The 16,934-nt window shown below is 48.0% G+C and overlaps 1 protein-coding gene across 2 annotated transcripts in view; it reads right to left on the bottom strand.

The window, feature by feature from the left end:
* Positions 1-532: 532 nt before the first annotated feature.
* The window catches only part of ARFGAP2 (ADP ribosylation factor GTPase activating protein 2), a 34,896-nt gene continuing 18,494 nt past the window's right edge, over positions 533-16,934 (bottom strand). Inside the window, exons 8-17 of one of the 2 annotated variants that reach the window (XM_029582802.1) lie at positions 13,615-13,659; positions 12,737-12,789; positions 12,322-12,452; positions 11,237-11,368; positions 10,902-11,027; positions 9,789-9,929; positions 6,626-6,752; positions 4,852-4,942; positions 4,530-4,648; positions 533-4,349 (exon numbers count right to left, since the gene is read on the bottom strand). In XM_029582802.1, the coding sequence (XP_029438662.1) occupies positions 4,329-4,349; positions 4,530-4,648; positions 4,852-4,942; positions 6,626-6,752; positions 9,789-9,929; positions 10,902-11,027; positions 11,237-11,368; positions 12,322-12,452; positions 12,737-12,789; positions 13,615-13,659 (986 nt within the window). In that variant the 3' untranslated portion in view covers positions 533-4,328. The remainder of the gene's footprint in view (positions 4,350-4,529; positions 4,649-4,851; positions 4,943-6,625; positions 6,753-9,788; positions 9,930-10,901; positions 11,028-11,236; positions 11,369-12,321; positions 12,453-12,736; positions 12,790-13,614; positions 13,660-16,934) is intronic. The other variant, XM_029582803.1, reaches the window with a different exon arrangement.

Genomic DNA, 16,934 nt, shown 5'->3' on the forward strand with positions numbered 1-16,934 from the left:
CTGTTTTCATTACCTCGCTACTGCTCTGCCTCCAGCTCCTTCTGTATGGTGGCTTTCCCTTAGGGTGGGTTATGCACCTCTGCCAGCAGATAGATAGAGATGAACCAAAAGCTGACATCATGGCCATATAGTCCCAGCCCGACACCAGACGGCCAGTATTCTGAGTTTGGTCCTGCTACTGTCCGAAATGTACCACCTCAGCAGTGGCAGAAAATGCATAACTATATAGAAATGCATGTGGCTGTATAGGGGGGGGGGGGGGGGGGGGGTCTGTTCTTGGTAAACCTGAGGCTGCAACTACACACTGACCTCATAGGTAAACTGCAACAGCTCCAGTACTGTTAATGGAGTCACCTGCAGGTGACCAGTGGCAACCAAAGAATCGAGCAGCCAGATGTTGTATACTGCTGCCTACTTATACACATGTGCACCTTCCCCATCCCTGATGAACAAGAGCAGATAGGCTTGGCAGGGGCCCTACCTTTCCTCTTGGAAAGAGACATCAAGTATCCCACTCTGTCACTAAAACAAACCAGCTGTTCAACTTTTATTTTTTTATTAACACATTATCTTTCTTAAATTGTACAGAAGAAAAAGAGACAATTTTTCAAACTCCTATGGAATCAAGATCACAAGGCATTCCGCACCCCCATGGCACTGTCCTCTCACGGGCACAAAGCGAGAGAACCAGGAGCAGATGAGGCTGGAGCCCTATCCATACGCCAGAGGGGAACAGAGTCACTGTGAGCCATGCTTTCACAAACTTAGGAAATGTCTGCAGAATTGCTTTTCTTACCCTGCCACCAGATTACTGCTTTAGTTTGAGTCTAAGGTAAGAGAACATAGTGAGAGGATGAACTTGTTCCAGGCTCTCATTGCTAGAGAGATGGTGACCAGTACAGCTCTATATTCAAAATGTCCTCTTACTGTCCCCTTCCAAACACAACTGTACAGCATCCAAAATAAATAAAATACTGTCAAATCTTTAAAAATGCTCTCTTTCAAGTCATTCTTGATTTGTAGAGTTATTTTTGTAACAGAGTACACTCTAATATTAAGCACAGACCATCAGTAGGTGATGGACCTAGAAATAAACAGCTAAGACTCTCTTCCAGATATAAAGAAAGAGACAGCATGATAGGATTTGTACTATCCCACACTACAGACAGTTCCAGCAGAAAACAGACTTGGAACAAGCCATCTGCCAAGAAGAAGTCCATTAATGGCTATTAATCAATTTTACTTAGGGAATAGCCACTGCTATTAATTGCATCAGTAGCATGGGATCTTCTTAATGTTTGGGTAATTGCCAGGTTCTTGTGGCCTGGTTTGGCCTCTGTTGGAAACAGGATGCTGGGCTTGATGGACCCTTGGTCTGACCCAGCATGGCAATTTCTTATGTTCTTATGAGATAAATCAGATGGGGCTCAGAGGAGAGGACAGGAGGAGTATAAGTGATTCTAGTACATACCCAGGTCAGTCCAGACATCTACATTTTGCACCCCTGCCAGCAGATGGAGACAAAGTTTTACTAATGCTATACATAACCCAGGCTGCAGGGGTGGATTGTAAGAAAATATTGGCTCAGGGGAATTTTTTTTCAAAACAGGCCCACAGATTACATGTCTGAAACCCTTGTGAGTTTTCTGTTCAGCGCATGTTTCAACAGCTCCCAAAAGCACGTCAAGCCAACCCTTCAGAAGTCCATCATGTGACCTGGAACCAAAATATCTCTTACGTCAATTTCACATGTTTGCCTAAATAACTAAGTAGAGCCCACCCTAGACCAGGTGAATTTTTTTTTTTTTTAATTCAAGTATCTTAATATCAGAGTATTTATATGTTTAGACCTGACCGCAGGTCCTTTATACTTGTTTAATGTAAGGCTGATCTATAACAGGAAGCCCATACCATACATATGTCATTTTTTGATCCCAGTTCCTGTAACCTTGTTTGATGTAAGGTTTTTGAGAGGAGATGGGTAAGGAAGAGAGGATATCCTGAAGCAGTTATTACTACCTTGAACAGGCCAGACGAACTTCCACGACTTTGGCGTGTGTCCGAGTTTGGAAGGTGTTTGATTCCTGGTGTGTTGCCAACAGGATACAGTCTCTTCAGGTTTCTATGCCACATATTTTAACTTTTCTTCAGGAGGGTTTGGTCAAAGGTATGGCTTTAAACTCTCTTAGGGTGCAAGTAGCAGCCCTGGGCAGTCTCCTTGGAAAGGTACAGGGTTCTTCTCTGTTGGGTCATCCAAATGTCGTATGCTTTCTCCAGGGGCGGCAAAGAATTTGCAGCCTCCAGTACAGAAGACCTGCCAGTCTTGGAATCTGAATCTGGTGCTTAAAGGTTTGTGTGAGACTCCAACCGAACTTCTGAGAAGAGCAACCCTAAGAGATTTGACTCTTAAGGTGGTTTTCCTATCTGTTCGGCTGGAAGGATTTCAAATCTCCAGGCAATCATGTTGGGATCCATTTTTGCAGATTTTGGAGTCAGTAGTCTCTTTGTGTAGTGCCTTCTTTTTTCTTTTTACCTAAGGTGGTTTCAGCGTTCCATATCAACCAGTCAGTGGAACTTCTGGCCTTTCCAGATTTGGACTCTTCCACACCTCATGCAAGGGAGTTTAGGCTTCTGGAAGTAAGGCGAGCCCTATGGAGGTATCTGAACGTTACTAATGAGTTCTGGAAGTCAGATCACCTTTTTGTTCTGGGGAGCGGTCCAAAGAAGGGTTGTCAAGTGTCAAAAGCTTCAATCGCTTGTTGGCTTAAAGAAGCGATTGGGTCCACATCTATCTGCAAGGGTCGAGTAGTGCCTGAAGGATTGAGAGTATATTCGACGTGGGCTCAGGCATCTTCTCTTTGGCCAAGGCTCAGCAAGTTTCTCCACTGGAGATTTGCAGGGTGACAACTTGGAAGGCGCTGCACACTTTCGCCAGACGCTATTGTTTGGATGTAGAGGCTCCAACCTCCATGGATTTTGGTGAGAATGTTCTGCAAGCAGGAATCCCACACAGGCTAGAGGTGCTTAAGTACATCCCAGGAGTCTGGACTGATCTGGGTACGTACTGGAAAGGAAAATTGGTTCCAACTTGCTAATTTTCATTCCTGTAGTATCACAGATTAGTCCAGGAAGTTGCCTGTTTAGGGTTGGAGAGTCAGCCGCTCGTTCTGATGGTTTGTGCGTAAAGCAGAGTTGCCAGGGGGTTAAATTCTACTCTATTTCTTGCCTTTAAATTTTGGATCGACTTTTACAGTGGATTTTGTCACCATCCTCTTGTTCATGCGGGGGAGTTTTGGTTGTTGAAGTTGGCTAGAGTGCTCATCATCTTGGCTTGGGTACAGGTCAATACTAAGGGACTACAGGTTGCACACTGGGTTATGGATAGTGTCAGAAAAACGTTCTCTGTCTCCTGATGGCAGGGAGGCAAAACCTACGAATCTGGACTGATCTGTGGTACTACAGGAATGAAAATTAGCAGGTAAGAACCAATTTTTCTATTATGCAGCAGTCGCTGTAGAGTGCAGGAAGAAAATAGCAGTCAGGAGAGATTGCAGAAGAAGAATATGCAGTGATCTTGGGGGGGGGGGCGGGTGCAAGAAACAGTATTTTTGGAGAGAGAGAGCAGGAGAAATCAAGCAGCAGACTTGTGAAAGCCCAGAAGAGTATGAAGAAGTCTCAAGAGGAGGAAAATAGTGCAATAGAGAAACACAGCAGTCTCATGAGAGAACACAGTAGAAGTGACAGTTCACAAACTTATCCCCCAAGCTGGCTGGATTTTCAGTCTTAAACCAATGAATATGCATGAAATATATTTGCATGCAGGACAGGTTTGGGAACAAATGTGGCGGAGAGAATATACAGCATGCTGAGGACGAGAACAAGAGGGGGGATTTATATCAGGAGAGTGCGTGTTAAACCTCACAAGCCTGGAGTCCTTTCTACATACGCCTTTTGGGGCGCTCACTATTCCCCTGTCCCATCCACATTTCTAATACTTAAAACCAGTATTAATGTCACAAATTAGGGAGAAATAAAATCCCTAAGCATACAGCATCCATTGGGTATCTTCAGTAGCAGGAGGTGAGCAAAGAACACCACATAAGGAAAAAAGCATCCAGTCCCTCAGCAAGGCTGAGAAATGCAAAGACAGCCAAGCCACAGGAAGACCAGGTAATCAACAGGACTGCACACATCCTGCACCAGTCTCACCCACAAAATTGTCAAAAACAATCAGTCCTCCAGCATCTGATAACACTGCAAACGGGTGACAAGCATCTTAGGGCTCCCGCACCTCTCCTCACGTGCTCAATTCCACATCGAGAAGCTTCTCAGTAAGACCCATATCGATCCTGCGGAAAGAAAGGCAGCAGAGACGAATAAAGTAGAGAATCATTCAGGATTGTGGATGGCTATTGCTCTGACCATTCAGTGTAATCTCAAGAGGGCTGCAGCCTGGGGTCAGGATCTCTGCACTCGCCCTAGGATGCAGGCCCATCCTTCACAGCAGTTACTTCTCCCAATCTGCTCACCTGAAGAGAGTTCATGACTCCGTTGGCGAGAACAGCCATTTTACCAGCTACAGATTTCACCCCCTGCTTGAACTGAGCAATATCTGGAGTAGGCAGCACATTCCCAAGGGACACTCCAGCTGGAAGAGACAAAGGTAAGGGCATCAAACTGGAATGCCATCATCTTGCTCTACCAGCGCACAACCTTCTGCATGCCCAGTTATCTCCCAATGCAACAAACAGCTTTGTGCCCGCTCTGTCTCCCCCCTCCTGCATACAGCCCCCTGTGCATACCCAGCCGTTTCCCCCTCGCACAGGCCCCAGTGCCCTCCAGTATACCAACCCGAGTGTGCTGGATCCATGTCTCCAAACAGATCGGCAGAGCTGATGGCGTTACTGCCCGATAACTGCTGAAGGAGTGACCTGGCTTCATACTGCAAGAGAGATTAGGAGGTTTGTGGGAGCGTCTCCACAGCACAGCCACACATGCTGAATCTAGGGCCGGGCATTGCTGAGAGAGAGAACAGGACCCGGGGAGAGGTTCAGAGGTAATGAAGGAAAGGCAGGGCCTTGAGGACAAGTTGCTACCAATCAAGAACACCCTAATTAGACAAGTTCAGGGACTTACACTTGGGAAACAGGAACATCCAATTATTTACCAAGGCCGGTAAACCTCTGCGGTAAGTGACTATAAGCAGGGCCTTGGGTTTCCTGTGCTAGGATTTGGAACATTTTCTGGCAAAGTTTTTGAAATTCTGCAGTGTATCTGGCATAAAACTGCATAAAATGTATAGGGCACGTTATAGAAATAGTTTCCAACCTTTATGCCTGGATATTGTCTCCTTTTTGACTTCTCCCCTTCTCTCTCCCTCTCCACACCTCCATTCTCTCTTCTTCCCCCTGGTTCTACTGTTTTTCCCTCCTTCCAGGCTCTCACCCCTGGGTCTCCCAGTTGCAGACCCCCGTGCAGCCCATACCACCCAATCTCTCTCCCGCCCTGGGCATCTCTTCCCACCGCCTCGACTCCCTTTTTCTCCACACCCTGGTCTTCCATTCCTCAATTCTCGCCTCCTCCCTTACTTTCTCTCCTCCATTCTCTTTCCTGTCTCCCAATCGTCTTCCTTACTCCACCCAATCCTCCCCTCCCCCTCCCTTTCATAGCTGCCGCCTCCTGAGCCAGTCGTGCTGTAAACTGATGCATGGGCATTTGCTAATATATTATGTCATTTTTTATTTTTATTACAGGGAGGGGCCTCAGATAGCCCGGGCTTGAGTCTGGGCTGGGGAGGCCTGAAGTGCTGCCGGTGAGAGGGAGACTGGCAGGGGATGAGGGAAGTGGGGGCAGGATAGAAGGTAGAGCAAGGATCCATGTGCGGCCCTCGTGGGCCCCCAAGCCCGGCTCCTTCCTCTCCTGGCCAGCTCTTTGGCTTACTGCTTTTCCCATGATTCCATGCAAGACACCAAATTCTGCAGCCCTTAATGGAGCAAACCAGGGGCTGTGACTACAATGGATTTGCAACGAAAGAGGAGGGAACCCAGCAGCAAGGAAACAGATGGTTGCACTGGGAATTCACCATCCAAACGGGTGCTACGGAGGACGTTTCCATGAAGGCTGCTTTTCGTTTCATGACACTTTAGTCTGTAAGTCTATTATGAAACAGGGAATAAATGTTTATTGGTAATCAGTGGGGGGGGAAATGACTGACAACCTCCTCCTGCTTCTTGGAGTTTCCATCTCAATCAGAACCAAGGCTGGGAATCCAGCACCAGGAGCCTCCGCTCGCAGATACCTGGGGCTTTTCCCCCCTCCCTGCGTACCAAGGCCAATTATGTCAATGACCGTCATGGCCAGCTGCCCTGCAATCACAGGCCCCAGATCTGATCCCTACTGCATGGGCACTGGCACTCTCTCCCGCTATGGGATGAGAATGGAAGACCCAAGCTGGCAATCAAGGCCAGATCTTCCACGCGGCAGTGTACCAGGCCGGCTGTAAAACAGCGGGTACTCAAGCAGTCACAGGGTAAACACAACCCAGAAAGTGATCAGCGGTGCTAAAGGGGGCATAGAGGGGTCAGCGTGAAGAGGACGAAAAGACCGTTACACAACGCACACTCACCTCTGCATCTGCCTCCCTCCCAAAGAACATGTCTGATGAGATAGCTTTAGCACTGGCAAACTTCTGCCGAGCTTCATTCGATTCTGCGACGGATGAGCTGCTCTCTAGCTTCCTTCTGTTTGTGGGCCTGGGAAGGAGGCAGTGAGGAGAAACGGAGAAATTACTTATCTAATAATTTCATTTTCCTTAGTGTAGACAGATGGACTCAGGATCAATGGGTTATATGCTCCCTTGCCAGCAGATGGAGACAGAGTCAGGATCAAAGCTGTCATCCTAGATACACCCCTGCAGTGACCTCAGCCCTTCAGTACTCTCTTCAAAAGCCATGCGGACATACTATTGAAAAAGCTTGATTAAAATCAACTTGACTAAAAACGGATAACCATAAGTGTACTCAACCAAATGCTGAATCCCAGCAAGATTATAAATGCCCTGATGATCTAGGGCTTGGGCGACGGCTTACCCATAACTACTTGGAATCGATATTCACTTCATGGACGATTCCTTGGCAACATTCTTGGGCAGCCCTGGGCAGGACGCCGAGTCCACCTGTCCACACTAAGGAAAACAAAATTATCAGGTAAGTAATTTCTCCATTTCCTAGCACGTAGCCAGATGGACTCAGGACTAATGGGATGTACAAAAGCTACGCCGATCAGGGCAGGAAGCTGGCCGTAGCCTGTTAGCACCCGCCCTTGCAAAGGCTGCGTCCTCTTGGGCCTGAACGTCCAGGCGACAGAATCTGGGGAAGGTGTGTAAGGAGGACCACCCTCACAGCTCGGCAGATGTCGACAGGCGACAGCAGTTTAGCTTCGTCCCAGGATACTGCCTGAGCCCTAATGGAATGGGTTTTAACCTGAAAAGATAATGGCTTTCCACCTCCTTGATCCAGCGAGCTACGGCATCTCACAAAGCTGGTTTGCCCTGTCTCCTTCCACCGTGAAGAACAAACAAGCGGTCCGTCTTGCGCACCAGTTCTGAAACGTCCAGAAAGCGTACCAAAAGCCTACTGATGTTTAAATGATGAAGGAGACTGTATTCTTCCACGTCCTTGTGCCTATCTAGGGATGGTGACGAAATGGACTGATTCAAATGAAACTCCAAGACTACTTTGGGCAAGAAGGATGGAATGATACTAAGTTGTAATGCTCCTGGAGGAACGGTTCCCGATACGACAATGCCTTTAGTTCAGAGATGTGATGTGCCCATCATATAGCCACAAGGAATACCATATTCATGGTTAATAAACACAAGAAGAAACTGCGAAGCGGCTGAAAGGAGGGTCCTGCCAAAAACTCCAATACTAGATTAAGATTCCACCAAGGAAGCAGCCACCGTAGGAGTAGCCAGAGTTGCTCCACCCATTTCAGAAAACGGGCCATGTCCGGATGAGCCGACAGGTGGGTTCCGTTCACCTCGCCCCTGAAACCGGAGAGCAGCTGCCTGGACCTTCAAGGAGTTAAGGGTCAGCCCTTTATTCAAGCCATCCTGTAAAAATTCCAGAATTAGTGGTATGTTGACTTTGAGGGGAAACCGTGTTCCTCATAGCAGGCCTCGAATACTCTCCAGACCCACACACATGATAAGGACATAGAGAACTTCCATTCGCGGAGTAAGGTGGCAATTACAGCCACCGAATAGTCACGCTTCATCAGGCGAGTGCTCTCAAGGGCCAAACCGTAAGACAGAATCGAGTTGGATCCTCGTGAAGGACTGGTCCCTGCTGAAGCAGGTCCCTGTGTGGTAGGAGGCACAGGGTCTCCACCAGGAGTCTCCGTCTGTCCGCATACCACAGATGCCTGGGCCAATGTGGAGCTACTAAGAGAACTAACCCCTCCCTGTGGCGCTCGATTCTGCGAATGACCCTGCCCAGGGAAGTTGTATAGCAAGTTCTCTTCCCACCAGGTCTGAACAAGAGCGTCTCTCTCCAGGGACCGCTGATCTCTTCTGCGACTGAAGAATCAGGGAACCTTCGCATTGTGAGATGCGGCCAGCAAGTCGATGGACGGGAGGCCCCAGCGATCTACCACCAGCTGAAAGGTTTTGGCCAACAACGCCCACGCTCCTGCATCCAGACTCTCCCTGCTTTGAAAGTCTGCTCTGACATTGTCTTTTCCTCTTTTCCTGCAATGTGGGAGGCCGAGATCATCTGTAGATGTGTTTCTGCCCATTCCATAAGGAGATCTATCTCCTGTGACACTTGCTGGCTCTTGGTTCCCCCCCTAGCGGTTAATGTAGGCTACCGTTGTTGCATTGTCCGACATCACGAGGACCACCTGACCCTGGAGTATGTGGCTGACCTGTAGACACGCCAATCTGATTGCCCGGGCTTCCAGGCGGTTTATGTTCCAGAGGGCCTCTTTCCTTGGCCCAATGCCCCCGGGCCGTCAGTTCCTGACAGTAAGCTCCCCAGCCCCGGAAGCTCCCGTCTGTTGTGAGGACCAGCCAGTTCGGCAGGGGGCACGGTTACACCCTTTCCCATATTTCTGCAGTCACCTCTGGAGCAGAGAGCATACTTCCTTCGGTAATTGAAGATGAACCAAATAGCCTTGAGACATCGGATTCCAACATGACCAAGGCACACCTCTGAGGGATCTCGGAAATCACCTGAGGAATTCTCAGCTGGGGGAGGGACCTTTAGGTATCACTGCAGGAAACGGGGCTCAATTATTTCTCCAATTTTAAAAGTAGAATTTCTTCTTCCAAAAGCTACAGCAATCCCCATAGGGAAAGAAAGTCTGCATCTGTTGGAGACTGAGAAATACTGACGGGGGTTGAGGTCACTGCAAGGGTGGATTCAGGGTGATGTCAGCTTTGAAAACTGTCTTTATCTGCTCCCCATACCCTGACCAGAACAGTTAGGCGACACTGACCCTGCTCGGCCCTACTTGACTGGCAGGCCAACCACTAGGCCCAAAAGCCCCAGGAGAACAGTCTTGCACCTCTACCATCTGCTGGAGAAGACTGCAGGTGGCATGGCACCCTGTACAAAACCCAAGCGTCTGGACTGGTGTGGTGGGATGACAAGGAAGAACAGATTAAATAACATCTATTTGGGATGGTTCAAATACAGTGGAAGGGATGGCCTTGACTTCTTGGCCATCTTTCCAGTCCTGTATCTCTCTGCCTCCCACATTTGCCACTGCATGAATACAGACATTACCTGTCTCTGACTGGCTGAACATTAGAGATTGTGACCTCCGTCTCCTCCTGCTCCCCTTTCTCTACAGTCTCCCACGAGGAGCTGCCTGCATCCCACCGAGAGCCATAGCTATCTCCCAGTGTGAAAGGGTTATCCTTGTACCTGCAGAGGGAAGGCAGTGTTATATCACACATAGTGGGCTTAACTACGTGCTTTTCCCCCACCCCAGGTACAGTGCAGCAGGCCAGCCACCCCCATTCAGTGGTATAGGTTCGGGACAGATTTTATTCCTTTCGTAAGCACAGTTCAGCAGGGCACTGGCTCAGCCCCATGGTCTATGCATCTCTCTTCTAAATGTCATGCTGCAGGGTTATTCCTTGATCGGCTGCAGGAAGGTAGCGCTCTCAGAAGCTAGTCACAGATATGAGTTTGTACAATAAAAAGGGATCATCTACAACTTCTTTGATCTTTATTTCCAAATGCTCAATCATCTGAAACTTCAGAGGGCAACTGCATCAGGCTGGATCAGAACGATAACAGCACTGGGGTAACCTGCACGAGGCAGCAGTTACAGCCCACACAGAGTGGCCATGATTAAACCCAAACATCAAGGAGCACGGCAAAGTCGAGCTGTTTTTGGACGCCAGTCACAAATTTATGCGTGGATGGTTATGAAACTTGGTTGTATGTCAGAGTATGGGAAATGGATGCTGGATTAAGTACTGGTCTTGTGAGAATCAAAGAGGAAGATAATACCTGAAAGAACCGACCAGTGGTAGAAACATGGTTGAGAGGTTGAATAAAAGACATGGGGAGAGCTGGTGTTGGTTTAACCACGGGAACTTCTCTGCTCCTCTACCCAAAGTGGTAGAGAACCAGAGAAGAGGAACACAGACAGGGCAGACTGAAGTCTCTCTCCACCAACCTTCACTACATTATGTCACCCCTGCTCCAGGAGCCGAGGGCGCTGCCTCTGGAGGGTCCCCCATCCTCTGCCAGCACCTAGCACTGCTGTTGTGCCAGACCCAAAGGCCAGCAGTTTGGGTTTCCTATTTGTGGGATACCTGTGGGATACCCTATGCAGCAGTGTAAATTTATGGCACCAGAAAAGAAAATCTCTCAAGACTGTGTTACTTAGGTGGCCCAGATGTGAAGCTCGAGTCTTCAAAGAGGTCGAGATGAGTGCGAGATGACTTTACGGCGACCGGAGTTTCTTGTTCAATAACGTGCATCTCTGAAAGCACAGAGTGTGATACTGAGCTACAAGAGACAGCGTGAGACAAAGAGGCAGGGGGTTAGAGCGCGGTAGAAGAGGTTCAGACATCTTAAAGGCATCGCTTAGTGAGCAGTCTGCTATGTCCCATCAAACAGTACAGCTGCTTTTGCACCTCCCCTCCCTCTTCAGCGGCTATGCCCTAAATTCTCTCATGCACCCTTCTTTCCAGAGGCCCTGATCTAGAACGTCGCACCTCCGGGCTGCCAAACCCATGCCCAGCCTCTCCGCTTGCTGCAGCTTCTGCCCATCGAGGGTTTGCAGCCTCTTCTCGTCCTTTTTGCGATCAATCTGCAGCTCCTGATAGGCCAGCCTCATAGCTGACACTCTAAAGAGAAAGCTAAAATCAGGAACACGTGTGGCAAAACAGGAATTTTGCATGCACTGTGGTTTACTTACTGAAACATCCTGCAGTGCCGTTAGTCACTACTGCTAGTCAAAAGGCCATTGGTCAGAGAGCTAATGCTAGTAAATCTGTGCCGACTGGCCCTTCAGACAGAGAATAGGACTGGACTTCTCCTGACCTCCCCAGGCACTAGGATAAGTAGTGCGGAAAATGTTTAATACCTGTTGCTTTACTTTTAAATCTTTTTCCATTCATTCTTCCTGCTTTGTGTTAGTAAAACTCATCTTGGGTATTTCTAGGACTTGTGACCCTCCTGGTTTGTGTGGGATCTGTGTCCCTGGAAGCCAGCAGGAGATGGCTTACAGGCGGGGAATCTGCCCAGAGGAAAGCAGGAACCCAGTGTAGGGGCACACGTGCAGGTGGGTCTGGTCAGTGGGTGTTTGGGGTTTGCATGACAAGGTCCTGCTCGTCTCCCATCCTCTATTCATAGCGGCCCTCTCTCCCTTACCTTGCACTGCTTCCGCTATCCATTCATCCATCGCTAGTCTCTTTCCTAACTCCCTCCCTTCTATCCCTTGGTCCCTTCAGCCTCTCACACTACCTCCTCCTCTCCTGCCTCTCTTCATCACTCTCCCTCATTTATGTATCTTTAGGCTTCCAGCCTACCTGGAAGCAGAGCTGAGGCCAGGCACCGGGAGCCCTTACTACAACACCCCAGGGATTTTTTATCTCCCCTTCCCAACTCAGCCAGTCCAGGCATCCCAGTGACAGCCTATGCAGCAATCGTGGACTATCAATCTGTGCGATGACAGCGACCCCCTCCTCCCAGAGGCTGCATGACACTGAGCCTCCAGGCCTCTACGCCGCAGCTCAGCCCAAACAAGACAGAGCGGCCCGCACAGAGACAGGAGGGAAGGCAACCTTCCAGCACTCACAGCGACTCGTCCGATTCACTCCTGGCTGCCTGCTGTTCTCGCAGTTTTTCAGCGGCTTGGGCCCGATGCTCAATCTCGCTGAACCTCTGGCTGCTCACCTTCTGAGCTCCAAGCCCCCTCTTTGAACCCAACTAGTGAGAGAAGAAAAAAAAAAAACCAAAAAACAGGGATCAGCCTACCAATGGCTCCCCGACAGAACTCGGCTGATCTGCCTTCGGCTCGCTGCAGCCTAAAACTTGACCTCCTTCCCAGGAACTCCCCACTCTCTCATACTCAAGCGTCCGAACCTGAACTCCCGGCTGAAAGAGAAGCCCACGCATTAGCTGCAGGGTCTCCTCGTCCCCTGTCTCAGAGAAGCTCCGAAACCCTCTTTGCACCCCCATCCCCCAAAACAAACGGGTCCTACGGAATGTACCCCTTTCTTGGCAGCAGTCAGCCTCCTCTTCCCAATAATGGAAGGTTTCGGGTCTGTAACAGGGAGAAAGAAGCATTAGACTGAGAAAGATGAAACCAGGAAAGAACAGGTGACAGCATTCAGAAGGCGCTCCTCTTAGGACAGTGCCAGGCCACTGAAGCCTCAATGCCAGGCCTTCTGACGAGAACGCCCCCTCACGACAACGCCAGGGCCCCTGACGCCGCTTGCATCAGGGCAGTGCCAGCCAGACAGCCTGGAGCTCTGAAATTCCCCACATCCGGGCTACGCTAAGCAGCCAGGGCTACCCCACCCACAGCCTAAACGCTTCCCGCATCGGGGTGATGCGAGGCAGCCAGGGCCTCCAGTGCTACTCCTGCCAGGCCCGCTGGCCCTCCGGCACTTAGTCGCTTCAGTGCAGATCATGCCGCTGTAGCATGTTCACCAAACCCAGCCATAGCACAGAGAAGCACTGCAGCCATGTTAAAATAAGGAATAGTAGGTTAATAGCAAAGGATACCAATTAACATTCTATCCACCTCACACACACACACACACGATATAAAAACCAAGCAGGGCTAGAAAAAGACAAGAAAAGAAGGCAGGAGAGGGTCGAAGAGAAACAGATGGAAGCCGCAGAGTAGTTTGAGGTTTCTTGGTACAGCAACAGCGTAGCCACATTGTGTCAAACACATGCTTGAGCACTCTGTTTTCCAAAACAGCAGGGTCCGAGCTCTCAGCTAGAATCAAGACTCTCGCACGTTCAAGCTGGGAATGTGATTAACGTGAACCTGCGGCAGGAAGGTTCGAAAGGAGTCAGGCAAGCACAGAACAGAAACTATCAGCCACCTGAAGCGGAGAGCTCACGGTTTCCCAGTCACCTGTGTGAGGTGCAGACTCCTGGGCAGACAGGCGCATGGACTCCTCTGAGAAAGAGACAGACACTGCTTTATTCCTGTCACAAGGTAGAGAGACGGGACAGCTGAGCAGACAGTTTTTGGGGGCTGGGGATTTCAGGACCATCCCAAACTGGGGATACTTTCAAGTCACTTCAGAAGAAAAATCCACAAGGACCTGATGCTAGGGGCAATGGCGATGGAGCTACTTGGTAACAGTGATCATAATACAATCAAATCTGACATGAGCATTAGAGGGAAAAAGAAATAAAACTACTGCGGAGCATTTTACTTTAAAAGGGGAGACTATGAGAAAAGTAGCTAGAAGGGTTATAAGTCTGCATGAAGCATGGAGATTGTTTAAAAATACTATCAAATAAAATATATACCACAAGTTAAAGGTTAAAAGACGACAAAATCTCTTCCAACATGGCTAAATGGTACTGCGAAATGCTATTAAAGCCAAAAAAGGCATGGGAATGAACATAAGCACTGGCAGATGGGATGTTCAATACTAATAAGGTGGCCCAGGAGAGAACTGCCAAAGAGGCAAACACTGAAAATAAAATAAGAAGCCTGTGAGGGAGTCAGCTGGATCATTAGATGACTAGGGGCAAAGGGGCGCTCAGAGAAAATAAAGCCATAGCAGGAAAACTATATAAATTCTTTGTTTTGATCTTCATGGCAGAGGATGCTGGGACAAGATCTACATCGGCACCATCCTTCATAGGTGATTCAGAGGAACCTAAGCAAATCATTGCTGTGAAGCTGGAAGAAGCATTAGAGCAGACTAATAACATAAAAAGTAGCAAATCACCAGCACCTGATGGTATTCACTCCAGACTTCTGGAGATCCAGGAAATTAAAAACACCAGCAAGCCTGACATGGATACCAGGTAAAATGGTAGACGCTATTGTTACGAACATTATTACTGAGCATATGGATAAACACGACATAATGAGAAAGAGCCAAAATGGATTCAGCAGAGAGCAATCATGTCTTACCAATTTAGTACAATTTTTTGATGGTCTACATAAAACATGCAGGTAAGGGTGAGCTGGCTGACAGGCAGGGCAATTTTTAAAAGCTATTTACCCATGTAAATCAGAGATCTGAAAAAGTACATGCAATGTACCACAATACATGCACGTTTATCCACATTAAGTGGCAGCGATCTTCGAGGGAGGGGGGTGAATGCTAAAAGGCACGTAGCTTTGCATTTTCCAAACTATGCACATTGTTTGGAAGGGAAAATGCATTTGCAGAAAAAGCAGGTGCAAATGTATGCGGAGACTTTTCCTCCAGGCCATTCATGCACATTCCCTTTGAGAACTGATGCAAAGTCTGCGGATTAAAATAACTGTGGACTTTGCGAGTACCTGCATCGTTTTGAAAATTGCCCCCAGAGTGTATTTAGATTTTCAGAAAGCATTTGATAAAGTCCCTCATGGGAAATTTAAAAAGTTATGAGATAGGCATCAGTGTCTCACTGTGGACTAGTAGCTGATTAAGGACAGGAAGCAAAGTGTAGTTAGATTTCCTAGTGGTGAGAGGTAAGTAGTGGAGTGCCCCAAGGATCTGTACTGGGACCTGTGCTGTTCAACATATTCAGACTCATTTTTCTATGATCTGGAAAAGAGGTGATCAGTTATTAAAACACACACAGACTGAAGAAACTGGGCATCTAAATGCCAGATGAAATTTAACCTGCACAAGTGAAAAGTGATGCCACATAGGAAAAAATTATAAATAAATGTACACACTGGTGGGCTCCGTATTAGGGAGTCACCACCCAGGGAAAAAAAAGACCTTGGAATCAGTGTGAACAATACATTGAAAACGTCAGATCAATATGCAGCAGCGACCAAAAAAGCAAACAATACTAGGGATTATTTGGACGGGGGAGCACATGACCCAGTGGTACTGAGTCCATCTGGCTACACGCTAGGAAAAGTGAGGATATAAACCTATGGTGGACCACACCTAGCATACCGTGTGCACTTCTGGATAACTTCATCTCAAAAAAAGATATGGAAGAACTAGAAAAGGTTCAGAGAAGAGCAACACAATGACAACACAAATGATAAAAGGAGATGGGGCAGCTCCCTTATGAATAAAGACGACAGAGAAGATATGATGGAAGTTTATATAAGCATAAGTGGTGTGGAACTGCTGTTTAGCCTAGGGAACACCAACTGGAAAAGCAGATTTAAAACAAACCAAAGGAAGTATTGTTTCAGTCAATGCACAATTAAACTGTGGAACTTGCTGCTTGAAGATGTAGTCAAGAATAACAGCAGAACAGGATTTTAAAAAGGTTTTGACAAGTTTCCAAAGGACAGATTCATTAATTATTAGCCAGGCAGACCCGGGGAATCCCCATTCTTCACCTCTGTCAGTAAGCAATAAAAAAATGGGCTTCCCCATTCGGTACTGCCAGATACTTCCAAGTGACCCAGTCTGGCCACAGTGGCTCGATGAGCCATTGTTCTGACCCAGAACGGCACTTCTTATGTTTGCATTTTCTCATCATACCTCCAAATAACAGCAATATGTGTGCATGAGAAGTGTACAATGGTAGGTTGTGAATTAAGAGGTTGTGTGTGCATTTAAGAGGTGTACAATGCTGAGCTGTGTATCAGGAAGATGTGTATATAGTAGAGGGTTGCAAAAGTGTAGGAAGTACAAGAAAAGTATACCATGGTAGGCTGTGTATGTGCCCATGACAGAGGTGTACAGAGGCTGTGTGCGCACATCTTAGGTGCGCAATAGTGAGCCTTGTGTGCACAGGGAAGCACATTTTCAAACACTATTTACTAGGATAAATTAGCCATTTGCGAACTTATCCAGTCCTTACTCAGGTAAAAGTAAGTGCAAGAATGGAGAAATTACTTACCTGATAATTTTGTTTTCCTTAGTGTAGACAGATGGACTCAGGACCAATGGGTTATATGCTCCCCTGCCAGCAGCTGGAGACAGAGTCAGGTTTCAAAGCTGACATCACCTAGATACACCCCTGAGGTGACCTCAGCCCTTCAGTATTCTCTTCAAAAGCCACTGTGGACGTATTATTCAAAAAACTTGATTAAAAATGGACAGGCAATGTACACCAGGAGTCTCCACATGTCTGCAAATCCGGATGCCTGGGCCAATCTGGAGCTACTAGTAGGACTAATCCCTGTGGCGCTCAATTCTGCAAATGACCCTGCCCAGGAGGGACCAAGGAGGCAAGGTGTATAGCAGCTACTCTTCCGGCCAGGTCTGAATGAGAGCAATCCCCAGGGGCAACTCATCTCTTCTGCAA

Source organism: Rhinatrema bivittatum, chromosome 17, assembly GCF_901001135.1.
Source record: "Rhinatrema bivittatum chromosome 17, aRhiBiv1.1, whole genome shotgun sequence".
Classification (NCBI taxonomy): domain Eukaryota; kingdom Metazoa; phylum Chordata; class Amphibia; order Gymnophiona; family Rhinatrematidae; genus Rhinatrema; species Rhinatrema bivittatum.